The 17,683-nt window shown below is 49.1% G+C and overlaps 1 protein-coding gene across 2 annotated transcripts in view; it reads left to right on the top strand.

The window, feature by feature from the left end:
- The window catches only part of SRF (serum response factor), a 243,291-nt gene that overhangs the window by 136,994 nt on the left and 88,614 nt on the right, over window positions 1-17,683 (top strand). For both annotated transcript variants that reach the window (XM_033937484.1, XM_033937483.1), the window contains exon 5: window positions 12,049-12,168. In XM_033937484.1, coding sequence (XP_033793375.1) covers window positions 12,049-12,168 — 120 coding nt within the window. The remainder of the gene's footprint in view (window positions 1-12,048; window positions 12,169-17,683) is intronic.

The raw sequence follows: 17,683 nt of genomic DNA, 5'->3' as shown, positions 1-17,683 counted from the left end.
TTGCTGCAAAGGGAATGGGGAAAGAGAGAGAGAGATATCCAAGGTTCATCTTTCCCATTCCCTCTACTGCCACATCCAACATTTCTCCCTCTCTCATCCCCCGTATCATGTGCAGCATTTTTCACCACTGCCCACCAGCCCCATGTCCATTTCACCTTCTATCATCCCTCCAGCACAATGCCACATTTCTCTCTCTATTACTATGTGCAACATTCCTTTCCCTTGCATCCCCTTCAATCTGCCATCTCCACCACCATATCCAACATTTCTCCCCTTCATCCTTATATTCCCCATGCATCTCTACCTTGCTCGCTCTCTCTATGCCCAATTTTCCTTTCTTCCTTTCCCCATGGGCACCATCTCTCACTCACACACTCATGCCCATCAATTCTCCTTTTCTATTCCATTCCTTCTATGTCGGTTTGTGCCCCCAGAGCCGACCTGTCCACAGAAGCCTCCGGGGATCCCTACCTGCACGCCGCCACTGCCGGGGATCCTTCCCTGTATGCTTGCCCCCTGCACCACCTTGCTGGAGCCAACACACTCCATTCCCCCCCCCAGCAGTAACTCCATGCTGGGATGGGCCACGGAGCGTGCAGCGGCTCGCATGTGGCCGATTCACAAGCTTTCTCCCCAACGTCAATTCTGATATCAGAGAGAAGGTTCCGGACTATTTCGTGCCCCCTTCTCTTACGAAGCTGACCTGTCCACTGAAGCCGCCAGGGATCCCTGCCTGCACCCTGCTGAAGCTGCCACTGCCGGGGATCGTTCCCTGCCAGGTCAGCATTGACATCGAGGGGGGGGGGAGAGACTTGTAAGCCGCACACTTTGTGTCCTGTCCCTGCGTGGAGTTGCTGGGGGGGATGGAGAGTGTTGGCTCCAGCGAGGTAGTAGGGTCAGCTTCAAGGGGTGAGAGGTGGTGCAGGGAGGGATACCTGGTGCTGGCGGGGGGAGAGGGGTCAAGCAGGGAGTCCTGGTGGGAGGCAGGGAGGGATTTCTGTGGGTGGCCAGTCCGCATACCCCCAACAGGCGGTCTGCGTACCCCAAGGGTACGCATTAGAGAGCTGCACGGGAACGGGGATGACGGGAATCCTGCGGGGATCCCGTGGGATCCCCCTTTGGGTCACGGGGATCCCGTGGGGACGCCCCCTAGGGTCGCGGGGATCCCATGGGGACGCCCCCTAGGGTCGCGGGGATCCCATGGGGATGCCCCCTAGGGTCGCGGGGATCCCATGGGGATGCCTCCGAGGGTCATGGGGTTCCTGCAGGGTTGGATGGCACTCGAGCCGCGAGGCTAGTCTCCTTACCTGCCCTGCCGCAGCACACAGCCGAATGGAAGTCTTCCCGATGTCAGCACTGACGTCGGAGGGAGGGCTTAAGCAAAGCCCTACCTTCCTCCGACGTCAGCGCTGACATCGGGAAGACTTCCAGTCGGCTGAGTGCGGCAGGGCAGATAGGGAGAAGGCAATGGCGTACCAAGAGGGGGGGGCGGCCCGCACCGGTTGCAGCCATGGGGGGGAGTGTGCACAGCCGGTCAGGTCCCTTTACCTTTGTGGTGCTTCCCCCTTCCGACCGATAACAGGCCCGGCCGACAAACCTCCCTGCCCTGTAGCCGCGAATCTAAATTACCTTCTTACAGCAGCTTTAATACTCCAGCTGCTGTAAGAAGATAATTTAGATTTGCGGCTACAGGGCAGGGAGGTTTGTCCGACTGGGCCTGTTCTGTTGTCGGTCGGATGGGGAAGCGCCACAAAGGTAAGGGGCAGGGAGGGAGAAAGGGAGGAAAGGTGGAGTGGAGAAGAAAAGACGCTTAAGGGAAATGGGTAAAATTGAGGGGGGAGAAGGCCGCTGAAAGCACTGTGGAAGACAAAGGGGTGGAGAAGGACGCGCAAAGGACATGGGGAAGATGGGAGGGGAGGAGAAGGACGCTGAAAGCACATGGGGAAGACAAAGGGGGGGAGAAAGACGCTGAAAGCACATGGGGAAGAAGGGGGGAGAAGGACGCTGAAAAGACATGGGGAAGATGGGGGGGAGAAGGACGCTGAAAGGACATGGGGAAGACAGAGGGGGGAGAAGGACGCTGAAAGGACATGGGGAAGACAGAGGGGGGAAAAGGACGCTGAAAGAACATGGGGAAGACAGAGGGGGGAGAAGGACGCTGAAAGGACATGGGGAAGACAGAGGGGGGAGAAGGACGCTGAAAGGACATGGGGGAAGACAGAGGGGGGGAAAGGATGCTGAAAGGACATGGGGAAGACAGGGGGGAGAAGGACGCTGAAAGGACATGGGGGAAGACAGAGGGGGGGAATGGACGCTGAAAGGACATGGGGAAGACAGGGGGAGAAGGACGCTGAAAGGACATGGGGAAGACAGGGGAGAAGGACACTGAAAGCACATGTGGAAGGCAGAGGGGGAGAAGGATGCTGAAAGGAAATGGGGAAGAGAGAGTGTGGAGAAGACGCTGGCAGGGAAGAAGACAGAGATGCCAGACTATGGGGGGAGCGGAGGGAAGAAAATGGGTGCCAGACCAATTTGGGAGGGGAGAGAAAGGGAGAGGCACAGTAACAGAGCAAATGGAAGACGCAGAGAGAAGAGAGACTGTGGATGGAAGGAATTGAATGAGAACATGAGGAAAGCAGAAACCAGGCAACAAAGGTAGGAAAAAAATTCTTTTTTTTTTTTTTTTTTTGCTTCAGGATAAAATAGTATATTAGTTGTGTTGATAAAAATTTATAAACATTAGAGGCTCTGGTAGAAACCCATTTGCAAAGTATGTATTGTTCCCAATTAATATTGCCAAATTAATAGTCTTTTTGCTTATTTTTAAATGGAGTTTCTACCAGAGCCTTTTAATTCAGTAGCATAATTAATATGAAATAATTATTTCTGTAGTTTATAGGGACTGGCGGGGACGTAGGGGAATCCTCACGGGGACGTAGGAGATTCCTCGCGGGGACGGAAGGGACTCCTCGCGGGGACGGGTGGGGACGGAGGGATTCCTCGTGGGGACGCGGTGGGAGTCCTCACGGGTGACGGGTGGGGATAGGTGGAGATTTCTGTCCCCGCGCAACACTCTAGTACGCCAATAGCATATATTGAGAATCACTGATGTAGATTTTATGATCTGGTTTGTGTTTTAAGTATATTTTTACTGATATAAACTGTTTAGTTTTTATGTAAATAGTATAAAATAATTTTTAAATAAAATAAATCTGAAAAAACAGTGAAAATTTGCATAAATGCATAAAGCCATTTTTTGGGGGGGGATGTCACATCTTCAGCTTCAGTTGACTGTAAAGCTCGATTGCAAATCTTGGAAGTACCTCATGGTACATGTCTGCTGATAAAGTTGTACCCTCAGCTGTCTTACCTACCAGCAGCACTATGGAGCCAAACTTTGCCAAAAATTTTTGTTCGTGAATTTTTTTGCCTACTTTGCTCACCCTGTAGAAATGGAAGCACATTCGCAAAGATTTCAAACTTGGCACAGAATAACTTGCCCCAAGGTGTTGTACCAAACTGCTAAATTTTAGACAGTGTGTAAAGCAAAGTTGGCGTTTTAGGCCACTGTTCTTCAACTGCCGGTCCGCGGACCGGTGTCGGTCCGCAGGAAATTTCTGCCAGTCCGCACAGGGCCAGCAAGATTAAAACGACCTTAGTACGTTCTCAGACCTCCTGTCCCGTCTGTCCCTACACACAGCTTCGGGACAGCATCCCGAAGCTGTGCTCGGGGACAACGGGACAGGTGATCAGTTCTGCCCTCCCTCCTTCCTTTCCCTGGGTCCCCCTTCTCTTACCGCCCTGCCTCTACTGCTAAGCCGACAGGAAGTCTTCTTTCTGACGTGGCGGAAAGACGTTCTGAGGCCAGCCAATCGCTGCTTGCTGGCCCAGAATTGTCCTCTCCAGACGTCAGAATTGACGTCGGAAAGAAAGGCTTCCTGGTTGGCTTTAGCAGCAAGCGGCATGGGCGGGTAAAGAGCAGGGGAATGGAAGGAGGTGAGGTTTTTTTTTTTTTTTTTTTTTGCGGGGGCAAGGAGGGAAGGTGGTAGGCAGGCAAGCAGGCTGGCTTTTGGTCAGGGAGGGTGGAAGAGAGGTAGACAGGCAGGCTTGCTTAGGAGGGGTGAGGGTGGGACAAAGTGTGGAAGGCAGTGACATGGGATGGAGGCACGGGGGGAACTAAAGACAGAAAGGGGCACTAAGGACATGGGAAGGAGGCACCTGGGGGCCACTAAAGACAAGAAGGGGCACTAAGGACATGGGAAGGAGGCCACTGGGGGCCACTAAAGACATGGGAAGGGGGCACTAATGACATAGGAAGGAAAGAGGGAGGGAATAGAAAGGGACTAATTCTTAAGCCTGAGTGCAGAAAGAAAGAAATAAAAGAAAGGATACACAGACAGAAGGAAACGCAACCAGACACATGAAATCACCAGATAGCAATGGTAGGAAAAATGATTTTATTTTCAATTTAGTGATCAAAATGTGTCAGTTTTGAGATTTATATCTGCTGTTTATATTTTGCACTCTATTTGTCTATTTTTCTATAGTTACTGAGGTGACCAAACTCGCGGAGATGGGATAGAAATGGTTTTTTTTAATTTTAGTCTAGTAGTTTGCCAGTCCACAAATAATTCTTTTATTTCTGCCGGTCCACAGGGTGTAAAAAGGTTGAAAAACACTGTTTTAGGCCACACGAGGCATGGGATTGGACTCGATTTGCTTTTGTTCAAACACCCCCTAGCTTCTGACCAAATTGAGATAGATCCCAAAATTTTGCAGAGTTTTCATTTGAGACCCTAGACCAGGGGTGTCCAATGTCGGTCCTCGAGGGCCACAATCCAATCGGGTTTTCAGGATTTTCACCAATGAATATGCATTGAAAGCAAGTGCATGCACATAGATCTCATGCATATCATTGGGGAAATCCTGAAAACCCGACTGGATTGCGGCCCTCGATGGACCGACATTGGACACCCCTGCCATCAGACAACACCCCTGTAAAATTTGGGTTGGATTTCAAGGGGGTCGAGAGTGGGCTCCTGGATCCATCCACTTGACATGGAAATGTCCCTATAATAAATATAAAATCTCATGGCTTTTTAAAAATTCTTAAGAATCTCTCATGTGGATCTTGTCACTGCCTTCTTAAAATCTAGATGTACTGTTAGCCAACTTGCCCTTAAGCACCTGTTTCTTAATACCTTTAAAATAATTTAACAGATTGAAAGGCAAATTTTCACTTGCTAAATCCATGTTTAGCTCTGCCTTATTAAGCCATATCCACGTGACCAGTAATTTTGTTTCCAGGATAGCTTCTCACATTTTGCCCATCACTCTGAGGTAAGGATCCTGGATCACTCCCAAGCTCTCTTAAAAATTTAAAATATTAGGCCATGCTCTAATCTCCATTCTTGAACTAGGGAGAACAACTGGTCAAAAGAAATAATGGGACTTAGTTGCTGTTCCTGTACTGCTTACAAGAGTACTTTTTAGATGGACTTCTAATGCCAGTTTTGATTTTTATGCTTCCAGTGTTTCTCAGCATTTTTCCTATAAAGTAATAAAAGTTGTTGTAATATTTAGAACAGTGGAAACATTGTATCTTGCAAAGGGAAAGAAGCTGAAAAAGTAATCTGTTTTTGTCCTTTTTATATATTCCACTTTGTTTTTTTCTGTTTTCCACTTGTCTTCTCATGCGCCTATTCTCTCTTTTCATCTGCAAAGGGTTGTAAATTTAAAAAATTCCAGGAGCGTCTGTTGTCTTTTCAAGCGGCTTTATGGGTAAGGATCTGAATCCTTGTATTTGCATCTTTCCAACTCTCATCAACAGTTTCGACGTGCTTTAAAAACACATCTTTTTATAGATCTTTTGGAAGCTAAATCTCTGTTGCCTGTATTCTTTATCTTTTATGAACCGGTATAGATAGTGAGTTTCTGTATGTTCTCCCTATTGCACATTTTGATCCTTTTGTCTTCTCTTCTGCTACATAAGGCTTATTATCCCAGGACAAGCAGGCAGGTATTCTCACGAGTGGGTGATGGCATCCGACAGAGCCCCGATTACGGACATCTTGCAAGCATGTCTTGCTTGAAGATAACTCAGAAGTTTCGAGATGCCCGCACCGCGCATTGCTCCAGTGCCTTCCCGCCCGATGGTCCTGTGCGTGTCTCACTCAGTTCTTTTTCTTCCACGGAGCTGAGAAGTCTATCTTCAATTTGCGCCCATTGAATCTCTTTTTTTTGCCTTCTATTTTGCAGCGGGTTGAGTTCTTTTGGCTCTCCTGTGCATTTATTTATTTCTTTGATTTCTTTAAAAAATAAAAAAATTTTTCCCTTCCGATACCGGGTCGGCCGCCGTGGCTGGGGCCCCGCGCCTTCGACCTTGCGGCGGAGCTTTTTCCGGCCTATGTCCGGCCGATTACCGGTTTTAATAAAGTGTAGCAATGTGCCAGCGCGCGATTTCGCTCACGGACCCTCATCGACGATGCTTACAGGTGTCTGGGACCGGATCACTTCCCGAAATCGTGCCGGCCTTGCTCCACTCTGACGGGCGAGAGCGTTTAAGCGCCACTGTCTACTGTGGGGAGTCCATGTTCAAGATGGAAGCTTCATCGGATCCTGCAGCTTCGACATCGATGGGTGCTTCGACTCCTTCAGCGAAGCCCTCTGCCTCCCCTGCTGCTTCGGGCCTCCTGAAACCGGCATCGTTCACACCGGTTTAGGCCCCGGCTTCGGCGCCGGTGCCTTCCTCCATCTCCTCGGAGCAGGTATCGACCCCTACAGTTCCACCGGTGGTGCTCAAGGTGCCGAAGACTGGCAAGCAGAAGCACGCAGCTCCGAAGGAGCGCGGAGACCGTGCGGAAGGGCCCCCTTTTGGTGCGGATCCCTCCATATCGGCTTCGTTGCAGTCCCTTCTGGAGGCTCAGTTCGTGGAGCTCATGCAGACCATGGGGCCTCGGCTGATTGCCACCATCCAGGGTGACCTCCCAGCTTCGGCTTCGAGGGGCGGACCGCCCCCTCCTCCTCCTCCTCGCCGCACGACCTCGTTGCTCGGCGAGGAGGAGCGGCGAGCGGTGTCCGGGTCCTCGAGGAGGTCCTCCGTTAGTGCTGTGCCTCCTTTGGAACCGATTCCCTCGAGGAGGGCCTCCCTTAGTGATATGCCTCCCTTGGAGCCCATCCCCTCGAGGAAAGCCTCGTTTAGTGACCTGCCTCCCTTGGAACCGGTTACTCCGCCCCATGACTCAGTGTGGCGTCCACCTTCGGGGCCACCCAGTCCTGGGCATAGCAGGAAGCAGGACGAGTTCTTCCGAACCCCCTATCAAGCCTGGGCGGCGTCGGGGGAGGCGCCGACTCTTCCGCCTCTGCGATCGACGGCATCGAGTCCGATCTGCTCCTTGGAGGCGTCTGACCCAGTTTCTCACAGACGGGCTCGATCCCCTTCCAGGCATCGAGAGGGGCATTGATCCAGACATTCTTCGAAGCATTCCTCTCGGCACTCGACCGTCTCGCCTCAGAAGAAATTGCCTCGGTTGGGGTATGCTGCTTCGACTGGGTCTCCTCCTCCGGGTCCGGAGTTCGAGGACCCCAAGGTTTTCTACTCGTCCTGTTGCTCGCAGGCCTCTCTGGAGCCTGAAGCCTCTTCTTCTTCCAGCCCATCTCGCAGACCGGCGACGGCGGACCAACTGTCCTTTTCATCGTTCCTCAGGCAGATGGCAGATGACATGGACATTACTCTCGATGCTGGGTCTCGATATTCCAAGGAGTACCTCGATACCAAGCACTTGCCTCGTCCTCCGGCAGAGTCCTTGCGGCTTCCCCTGCACAAACTCCTCGACCAGACCTTCATGCGATGCTTCGAGTCTCCTTACTCTATCCCTGCGGTCCCTGGAAAATTGGATGCGCGGTACCGCATGGTGCATCATAAAGGCTTAGAGGGTCCTCAGCTTTCTCACCAGTCCCTCCTGGTCGAATCCTCGCTCAAGCGGTCTCATCCTGGCCAGGTCTATGCTTCAGTGCCTCTGGGCCGCGAGGGCAGAACCATGGATAAGTTTGGTCGACGCATCTATCAGAATTCGATGATGACGTCTCGAGTCCTGAATTAAAATTTCCACTTTGCAGCCTACTTGGAATTTTTTCTACCTGTGCTTCAGAAGTTCACACCATACATCGAGTCCCAGGCTAGGTTTGAGTTTGAGGAAGTGGTTGCTTCGCTGTCCCAACTTCGGCTTCAGTTAATGCAATCTGCCTATGATGCGTTCGAGCTCTCAGCCCGAGCGGCGGCCTGCTCGGTGGCGATGCGCCGGTTGGCCTGGTTGCGGACCATTGATATGGACCCGAATCTTCAGGACCGCCTGGCGAACGTCCCGTGTGCTGGGGCGGATCTTTTTGACGAATCCATCGAGACTGTCACGAAGAAGTTGTCTGACCATGAAAAGTCCTTCCAATCTATCCTTCGGCCGAAGCCTAAGCCTCAGCAGTCTCGACCTTCTCGCCCGCCGTTGATTTATCAGCGGCGTTATCAGCCGAGGCAAACTCCACCTGCGATGCAACCGGCGAAGCGACAGCCTCCCCAGAAGGGTCAGCCTAAGTCTCAGTCGCCTGCTGTCCCTAAGACCACTCAGCCTTTTTGACTGTCTCGTCGAGGGCATAACCAACCTCGTTCTGCCTCCCCCTGTTTTTCCCATCGGAGGGCGCCTCCATCACTTTTATCATCGCTGGGAGGCCATAACAACCGACCATCTGGGTCCTTACTATCATCAAGGAAGGATACTCTCTTCATTTCCATCGGGTCCCTCCGGACCACCCTCCAAGAGAGTATCCTTCCAACTTGACTCAGGACCGCCCTTCTATCTTCAGGAAGCTCAGGCTTTGCTCCGGCTTCGTGCCGACGGACCAACTGAACCAGGGGTTTTTACTCCCGGTACTTCCTTGTTCCGAAGAGACGGGCGACCTGCTGACCCATTTTGGACCTCAGGGTCCTCAACAAATTCCTAGTCAAAGAGAGGTTTCGCATGCTGGACACTTGCTTCTCTCTACCCCCTCCACTCGAGCAGAACAACTGGTTATGCTCTCTGGATCTCAAGGAGGCCTACACTCATATTCCCCATTCATCCGGCCTCTCGCAATTCCTCAGATTTCGGGTGGGACATCTCCATCTGCAGTATCGAGTGCTTCCATTCGGCCTGTCTTCGTCCCCCAGAGTCTTCACCAAATGTCTGGTGGTGGTGGCTGCGGCCTTCCGGAACCAAGATCTTCAGGTATTCCCCTACCTCGAAGACTGGCTGATCAAGGCTTCCTCGGCCTCAGGGGTCATCTCAGCGACCCTGTCAACGATTCTGTTCCTGCAGGGTTTGGGATTCGAGATCAACTTTCCCAAGTCTCATCTACAGCCGACCCAGTCTCTTCCCTTCATCGGGGCTGTCCTGGATACCATACGTCTCAGAGCATTCCTTCCTCCTCAGCGCATGGATGCTCTTCTTCATCTCTGCCAGTCTGTGTCTTCTCGCCAGACCATCTCAGCGGAGACACATGATGGTCCTCCTGGGCCACATGGCCTCTACAGCTCATGTGACGTCGTTTGCCAGACTCCACCTCAGAATTCCTCAGTGGACCCCTGGCATCTCAGTGGATTCAGGTGTCGGATCCGTTGACTCGACACATCACAGTCACTCCTGCTCTTCGGCAGTCTCTACTCTGGTGGATGACCTCTTCGAATCTATCCAGAGGTTGCTGTTTCATTCTCCTCCCCACCAGAAGGTTCTACACAACCGATTCCTCGACCTATGCCTGGGGAGCGCATCTGGATGGGCTTCGCACTCAGGGATTCTGGACCTGTGTGGACCGACTCCATCAAATCAATCTTCTGGAGCTCAGAGCCATCTTCAATGCCCTTCAAGCTTTTCAACATCTGCTTCACGACATGGTGGTCCTCATTCGCACCGACAATCAGGTCGCCATGTATTATGTCAACAAGCAGGGGGGCACGGGCTCGGCCTCCCTCTGCCAGGAAGCTCTCAGAGTCTGGGACTGGGCGGTTCGCCACAACGCCTTCCTCAAAGCTGTCTACATTCGGAGGAGGGACAATGTCTTGGCGGACAAAACTGAGTCGTCTTCTCCAGCCTCACGAATGGACACTCCATTCCAAGCCCCTTCATCAGATCTTTGCTCAGTGGGGAACGCCTCAGATAGACCTCTTTGCGGCTCCCCACAATTTCAAGCTGCCTCAGTTTTGCTCCAGGATCTACGCTCCTCATCGCCTCGAGGCAGATGCTTTTCTGCTGGATTGGGGGAATCGCTTTCTGTATGCGTTTCCGCTATTCCCTCTCATTCAAAAGACTCTGGTCAAGCTGAAGTCCGAACATGCCACCATGATTCTGATAGCTCCTCGGTGGCCCAGGCAACCTTGGTTCTCCCTTCTACTTCAACTCAGCAGCAGGGAACCGTACCTACTTCCAGTGTTTCCTTCACTGCTCACTCAGCATCAGGGGTCTCTGCTTCATCCCAACCTGCAGTCTCTCCACCTGACAGCTTGGTTCCTCTCAACGTAACTCCGCACCAGTTTTCCCAGGCGGTGAGGTATGTCTTGGAGGCTTCCAGGAAGCCTGCTACTCGTCAATGCTACTCCCAAAAATGTACTAGATTTTCTTCATGGTGTATTTCCAATTCTAAGGAGCCTCAGCGAGCCTCCCTATCCTCTGTTTTGGACTATCTTTTACATCTGTCTCAGTCTGGTCTCAAGTCGACATCTATACGAGTCCACCTGAGTGCTATTGCGGCTTTCCATCAGCCTCTACAAGGGAAACCTCTCTCTTCTCATCCTGTGGTTTCCAGATTTATGAAAGGACTTTTTCATGTCAATCCTCCTCTCAAACCGCCTCCAGTGGTTTGGGATCTAAATGTTGTTCTTTCTCAGCTTATGAAACCTCCTTTTGAGCCTCTGAGCAAGGCTCCACTAAAGTTTCTCACATGGAAAGTGTTTTTTCTGGTGGCCCTCACATCTGCTCGCAGGGTCAGTGAGCTTCAGGCCTTGGTGGTGGACCCACCTTTCACAGTATTCCATCATGACAAGGTGGTCCTCCGCACTCACCCGAAATTCCTGCCTAAAGTGGTCACTGAATTTCACCTCAACCAATCCATTGTGCTTCCAGTGTTCTTTCCAAAGCCTCATTCTCATCCTGGAGAATCAGCTCTTCACACTCTGGACTGTAAACGTGGTTTGGCTTTCTACTTGGATCGCACCAAACCACACAGAACGGCTCCTCAACTTTTCGTCTCCTTTGATCCAAACAAGTTGGGACGACCTGTATCGAAGCGCACCATCTCCAACTGGATGGCGGCTTGTATCTCTTTCTGCTATGCCCAGGCTGGATTACCCCTTCCCTGTAAGGTCACAGCCCATAGGGTCAGAGCAATGGCAGCCTCTGTAGCCTTCCTCAGATCGACACCGATTGAGGAGATTTGTAGGGCTGCCACTTGGTCCTCGGTTCATACATTCACCTCTCATTATTGTCTGGATACTTTCTCCAGACTAGATGGGCAGTTTGGCCAGACTGTGTTACAAAATTTGTTCTCCTAAGTTGCCAACTCTCCCTCCATCCCATTGAGGTTAGCTTGGAGGTCACCCACTAGTGAGAATACCTGCCTGCTTGTCCTGGGATAAAGCAATGTTACTTACCGTAACAGTTGTTATCCAGGGACAGCAGGCAGCTATTCTCACGTCCCACCCACCTCCCCTGGGTTGGCTTCTCTGCTAGCTAACTGAACTGAGGAGACACGCCCGGATCATCGGGCGGGAAGGCACTGGCGCATGCGCGGTGCGGGCATCTCGAAACTTCTGAGTTTCTTCAAGCAAGACATGCTTGCAAGATGTCCGTATCGGGGCTCTGTCAGATGACATCACCCACTAGTGAGAATAGCTGCCTGCTGTCCTGGATAACAACTGTTACGGTAAGTAACATTGCTTTTTCATGTTGCTTGCCTTACCATCCTCTTTGCTGTTGTGGATGACTCTATCCCTTCTGCCTTTTCTCCCCCTTTTCATTTCTGCAGGAGGTGCTGTGGCTCAACAGGTTCCTGTCCAGGCCATCCAGGTGCACCATGCCACACAGCAGACGTCTCCTTCTAGTGACAGCAGTTCAGACCTCATACAAACCTCGTCTAGTGGAACAGGTAATGGGACCTCCCTGCACCATGCCATCTGATTTTGGAGTGGGCCTGAGCAATAAGAGAGAACTTGCAAATTGTATTTGATTGGTTATGGGTTTGTTTCAGGAGAAAATCTTGAGATGTGAATATAAATGGGGTGTTGTATTTGACTACAGGGTTATTTGATTTGGAGATATATATATATATATATATATACATACATACATACACACACATACAGGAAGATATAAGATATTTGTCCTTTTCTATGTAGTTTTTTTGTTTTTCAAACTTATTGAAATACATTTCCGTATGTACAGTTTCGATTATTCACAATTTTATGTCAAAAAATCATTTTCATTTTTCGGGCTATTTTAAGTCCTGTAAGCCCCCTTCCCCCTTAAGCCTTACCTGGTGGTCTAGCGTGGTTTGGGTCAGGAGCGATCTTCCCACGCTCCTGCCCCGTACAGATCTCTCATAAGAAATGGCTCGAGAAACAATGGGAGCTCAAGGCAGCCAATTCCTGTGAGCGTTCTGCACGGGGCAGGAGCGTGGGAAGATCGCTCCTGCCTGAAAACCTGCTAGACCATCAGGTAAGGCTTAAGGGGGGGCTTACAGGGCTTAAAATAGCCGGGGAGGAAGCGGGGGTTAGGGGCAGAACTGGCCCGAATATTATTCGCGGTTTTTTAATATTTGCAGGCCGGTTCTTTTGCACTTAGCTATAATCAAATGATGGATAGGAATATGTTTATTTCATTTAAGCTAAGGGAAAACAATATTTTTTCTGAGTATCCTTTAAATAATGGTTCACAACTTAATTCAGCCTATTTTAAGGCTGGGTTTTGTTTTTCACATTATTGCTTCTGTTTTTATAATCCTTAAAAAAAAGGGGCAATTCTCCAAGTGGGTTCTTCCTCGTAGGCACCCTGAGACTGTACAGGGAACGCCTATTCTATAGCAGTGAATGGGCTCCCAGGTTCCTTTACAGAATGGTAGCATATAGTCTTAGATTCAGGCGCCTTACAGTTAAAGCAGCCATAGAGCTGACGTAACTAAGCATGTCCACTTGTGGGAGAAATGATTTTATTTTCAGTTTAGTGATCAAAATGTGTCTGTTTTGAGAATTTATATCTGCTGTCTATATTTTGCACTATGGCCCCCTTTTACTAAATCGCAATAGCGGTTTTTAGCACAGGGAGCCTATGAGCATCGAGAGCAGTGCAGGGCATTCAGCGCATCTCCCTGCGCTAAAAACCGCTATTGCAATTTAGTAAAAAGGGAGGGGGTATATTTGTCTATTTTTGTATAGTTGTTCCTGAGGTGACATTGCATAAAATCATCTGCCTTGACCTCTTTGGAAACCTGCAGAATATATACGATAATTAACATTTTCTCTGCGTACAGTGTGCTTTGTGGGTTTTTTAAAAAATTTTTATTGTTGGTAGATCATTTTGACTTGGCCATTTTAAAAGTAGCTCGCAAGCCCAAAAAGTGTGGGCACCCTTGCTGTAGAGCCATTTCTTGTATGACTGGATCAGCTATATTTATCTTTTTTTTTTTTAGTTGTTTAAATTCATGCAGAAATAAATGGCTAGATTGAACCTAATGACTTCATTAACGCCTTTCCCTTTTTTTAACCTCTATACCATTTGAAAGAGGGCAAAAACTTCTTAAATTTAGTAAAAATATTCTGGCACAAGTGTCAAACCTTAAAAAAGGAAGTCATATTGAGCATTGGAAAATAATAATAATAATTAACTAATAAAAATAGTACACATTTAGGGCTCCTTTTACTAAGTTACAATAGTGGTTTTAGCGTGCGCTTAGTGCGCGGAGAATTGCCACATGCGCTAGATGCTAACGCCAGCATTGAGTTTGCGTTAGTTTTCCCACATAGCACAGGGGTTTGCGCACACTAAAAATGCTAGCGCACCTTAGTAAAAGAGGGGGTTAATTTTCCCCACCACCAAATTTCCTCATCCCGCCCCACCCGGCTATTTTTTCATGCCACCCGGCTGGAAAAAATTTCTGGGGAAAACACTGAACTCAGTTCTCTATCTCCACCTGCTGGTTGATGGACGTAATCCCACTAGTCTCTGGATTCATCTGCTGTGACTAAATGAAAGAAAATTAACAGGTAAGAACAATTTTTCCTTCCACCCACTTTTGGGTGGGAAAAAAGTGCGTCTTATGGAGCAAAAAATATGGTAATTAGGGAGGGGTCACATGATATGTACATTAGAGAATGACAACGGTGGATGTTACCTGCGGGTAGTCGCGGGTAACCTGCCAAAATGGTGGAGGGGGGATAGATGCTCACTGCGTATGTGGGGACAAGGCCATCCACCGCCCCTTGGAGCGGTGAATGGTCTTGGCCCCGCAGTTAAGGGAGGGAACACGCGTACTTGTTGAAAGCCACCGGAGCCTACGTGCATCGCATGTGTGTGTGGGCAGAAGCTTCTCCTCTGTCGCTACAAATCCTCTGTTTTTCCCCACCATGCCCAGAGCACCATTAGTAAACATTGAAACAAGTTTATCCATTGGTAGATTTTGTTCTTTAACAAACTCAATGAAAGACTTGAATAAATCCTCCCCTCTTGTTGTCTTTTTCATAGGCAAAACAGAAAGACTTTCCTCACTTAGTGTGTCACCGACAGCATACCTTGCAATCATACTGAACTGGGATAAATGGCTTTTATCCCAGGACAAGCATAAGAACATAAGAACTGCCATCTCCGGATCAGACCTTCGGTCCATCAAGTCCGGCAATCCGCACACGCGGAGGCCCTGCCAGGTGTACACCTGTCGTAATTTATAGTCCACCATATCCTTATATGCCTCTCTTAAGGAGATATGCATCTAGTTTGCTTTTGAAGCCTAGGACGGTCGATTCCGCAATAATCTCATCTGGGAGGGCATTCCAGGTGTCAACCACTCTCTGAGTGAAGCAGAACTTCCTGACATTAGTCCTGAACCTGTCCCCCCTTAGCTTCATTACATGTCCTCTAGTCCGTGTCAAATTGGACAATGTAAATAATCTTCTCTGCTCTATTTTGTCGATTCCTTTCAGTATTTTGAAGGTCTCGATCATATCCCCACGCAGTCTCCTTTTCTCAAGGGAGAACAATCCTAGTGTTATAAGTCTGTCCTCGTATTCCAGTTTCTCCATACCCTTCACCAGTTTTGTTGCTCGTCTCTGCACCCTCTCCAGCAGTTTTATATCCTTCTTTAGGTAGGGAGACCAATGTTGGACGCAGTATTCCAAGTGTGGTCTGACCATTGCCCTATAAAGCGGCATTATCACTTTCTCCGATCTACTCGAGATTCCTTTCTTTATCATGCCCAACATTCTATTTGCCTTCTTTGCCGCTGCCGCGCATTGTGCCGACGGCTTCAGGGACCTATCTATCAGTACACCCAGGTCCTTTTCTTGTTCACTCTTCCCCAGAGTTGCACCTGACATTGTATACTTGTATTCCTTATTCTTATTGCCTAGATGCATTACCTTGCATTTCTCCACATTGAACTTCATCTGCCATTTCTCCGCCCATGTTTCTAACCGACACAAGTCGCTCTGGAGTTTCTCTCTATCATCCTGCGATCTGATCGCCCGGCATAGTTTTGTATCGTCTGCAAACTTGATGATCTCACTGGATGTTCCTTCCTCCAGGTCATTGATATAAATATTAAAAAGGATCGGCCCAAGTACCGAGCCCTGGGGTACACCACTAGTCACTTTCTCCCAGTCGGAGAACTTCCCATTTATGCCCACTCTCTGCTTTCGGTTTTCCAGCCATTTGCCTATCCATCTTTGTATATCCCCCTCTATGCCATGGCTTTGTAGCTTCCTGAGAAGTCTTTCGTGTGGAACTTTGTCGAACGCTTTTTGGAAGTCCAAGTATATTATGTCCACCGGCTTCCCACTATCAATTTGCTCGTTCACGGTCTCAAAAAATTGGAGTAAATTCGTCAAACATGATTTCCCTTTCCTGAATCCATGTTGACTGGGTTTCATCAATTTGTGTGCGTCCAAGTGCCGGACCATGCTATCCTTGATCAGTGCTTCAACCATCTTGCCGGGGACAGACGTAAGACTCACAGGTCTATAGTTGCCCGGTTCCCCTCTCGGTCCTTTTTTGAAAATTGGGGTGACGTTCGCTATCCTCCAGTCGTCCGGTATCTGTCCAGTTCTGATTGTCAGGTTTGCAAGTTTTTGCAATAACTCTCCGATTTCAACCTTCAATTCCTTTAAGACTCTCGGGTGAATTCCATCCGGTCCAGGGGATTTGTCATTTTTAAGTTTGTCGATCTGATAGTATATCTGGTCTAAGTCCACTTCAACTGTGGTGAGGCTGTCTTCTATTTCTCCTGCAAACACTTTCTCCGCTTCAGGTATTGTTGAGGTGTCCTCCTTCGTAAAGACGGACGCAAAGAAGGAATTTAGTTTGTCAGCGATTTGTTTATCTTCCTTGATGTACCCTTTTCTTCCCTGGTCGTCCAAGGGTCCCACTGCCTCTTTTGCAGGTTTTTTCCCTTTCACGTATCTAAAGAAGGGCTTGAAGTTTTTGGCCTCCTTGGCTATTTTTTCCTCATATTCCTGTTTTGCATCCCTCACCGCCTTGTGACATTTCTTCTGATCATCTTTATGTTTGTTCCAGGCTTCGGTTGTCTTTATGTATTTCCATTTTTTGAAAGAGTCCTTCTTTTCTTTTATGGCTTCCTTCACCTGTTTGGTAAGCCATGCCGGTTCTCTTTTGCTCTTTGATCTCCGATCTTTGGAAATCCTCGGAATGTAGAGATCTTGTGCTTCTGTGATAGTATTTTTCAGTAGGGACCATGATTGATCTACCGTTTCAAGTTTGTCCACCTTCTTCTCGAGTCGTTTTTCTACCATGGCTCTCATGCGATCGTATTTACCCTTTTTAAAGTTCAAGGCAGCATATTCTTAACTGATGGGTGACGGCACTGACGGAGCCCCGGTACGGACAATTTTAGAGTGATTTAAAGTTCTAGTTAGCCGCACCGCGCATGCGCGAGTGCCTTCCCGCCCAATGGAGGCACGCGGTCCCCAGTTAGTTTCTTAGTTTCCACGGAGCTAAGAAGACGCGTTTTTTTCAACGGCCGTTGAAATATTTTTCGCTTGCCTTCCCGCTCGCATATTTTTCTTCTGGAAGCTTATCTTCCTTTTTTTCTTAGTTTCTCTCTCAAAAAAAAAAAAATAATAAAATACATTTTTCTTTTCTTTTATTTTCTCGGGTTCGCCCCGGCGGGGCCTGTTGTCACCATCAAAGCCTCCACTTTCAATTTGGCAGAGGCCATGTTCACCTTCATGCCCCCTCAGCCAGGATTCAAAAAGTGCCAACGGTGTGCGCGCCCCATCTCGTTGACAGACCTGCACAATTGGTGTCTGCAGTGCTTGGGTTGGGATCATAGGGTTTCCACCTGCACCCGTTGTGCTACTCTTAAGAAGCGCACCTTAAAAAACAGGCAGCTTCAACAGAAACTACTCTTCGGTGCCGCAATGGCTGATCCCTCAGCA

This window comes from Geotrypetes seraphini, chromosome 3 (assembly GCF_902459505.1).
Source record: "Geotrypetes seraphini chromosome 3, aGeoSer1.1, whole genome shotgun sequence".
Classification (NCBI taxonomy): Eukaryota; Metazoa; Chordata; class Amphibia; order Gymnophiona; family Dermophiidae; genus Geotrypetes; species Geotrypetes seraphini.
The sequence above is the reverse complement of the archived record's forward strand: the minus strand, read 5'-3'. Positions and strand labels throughout refer to the sequence as shown.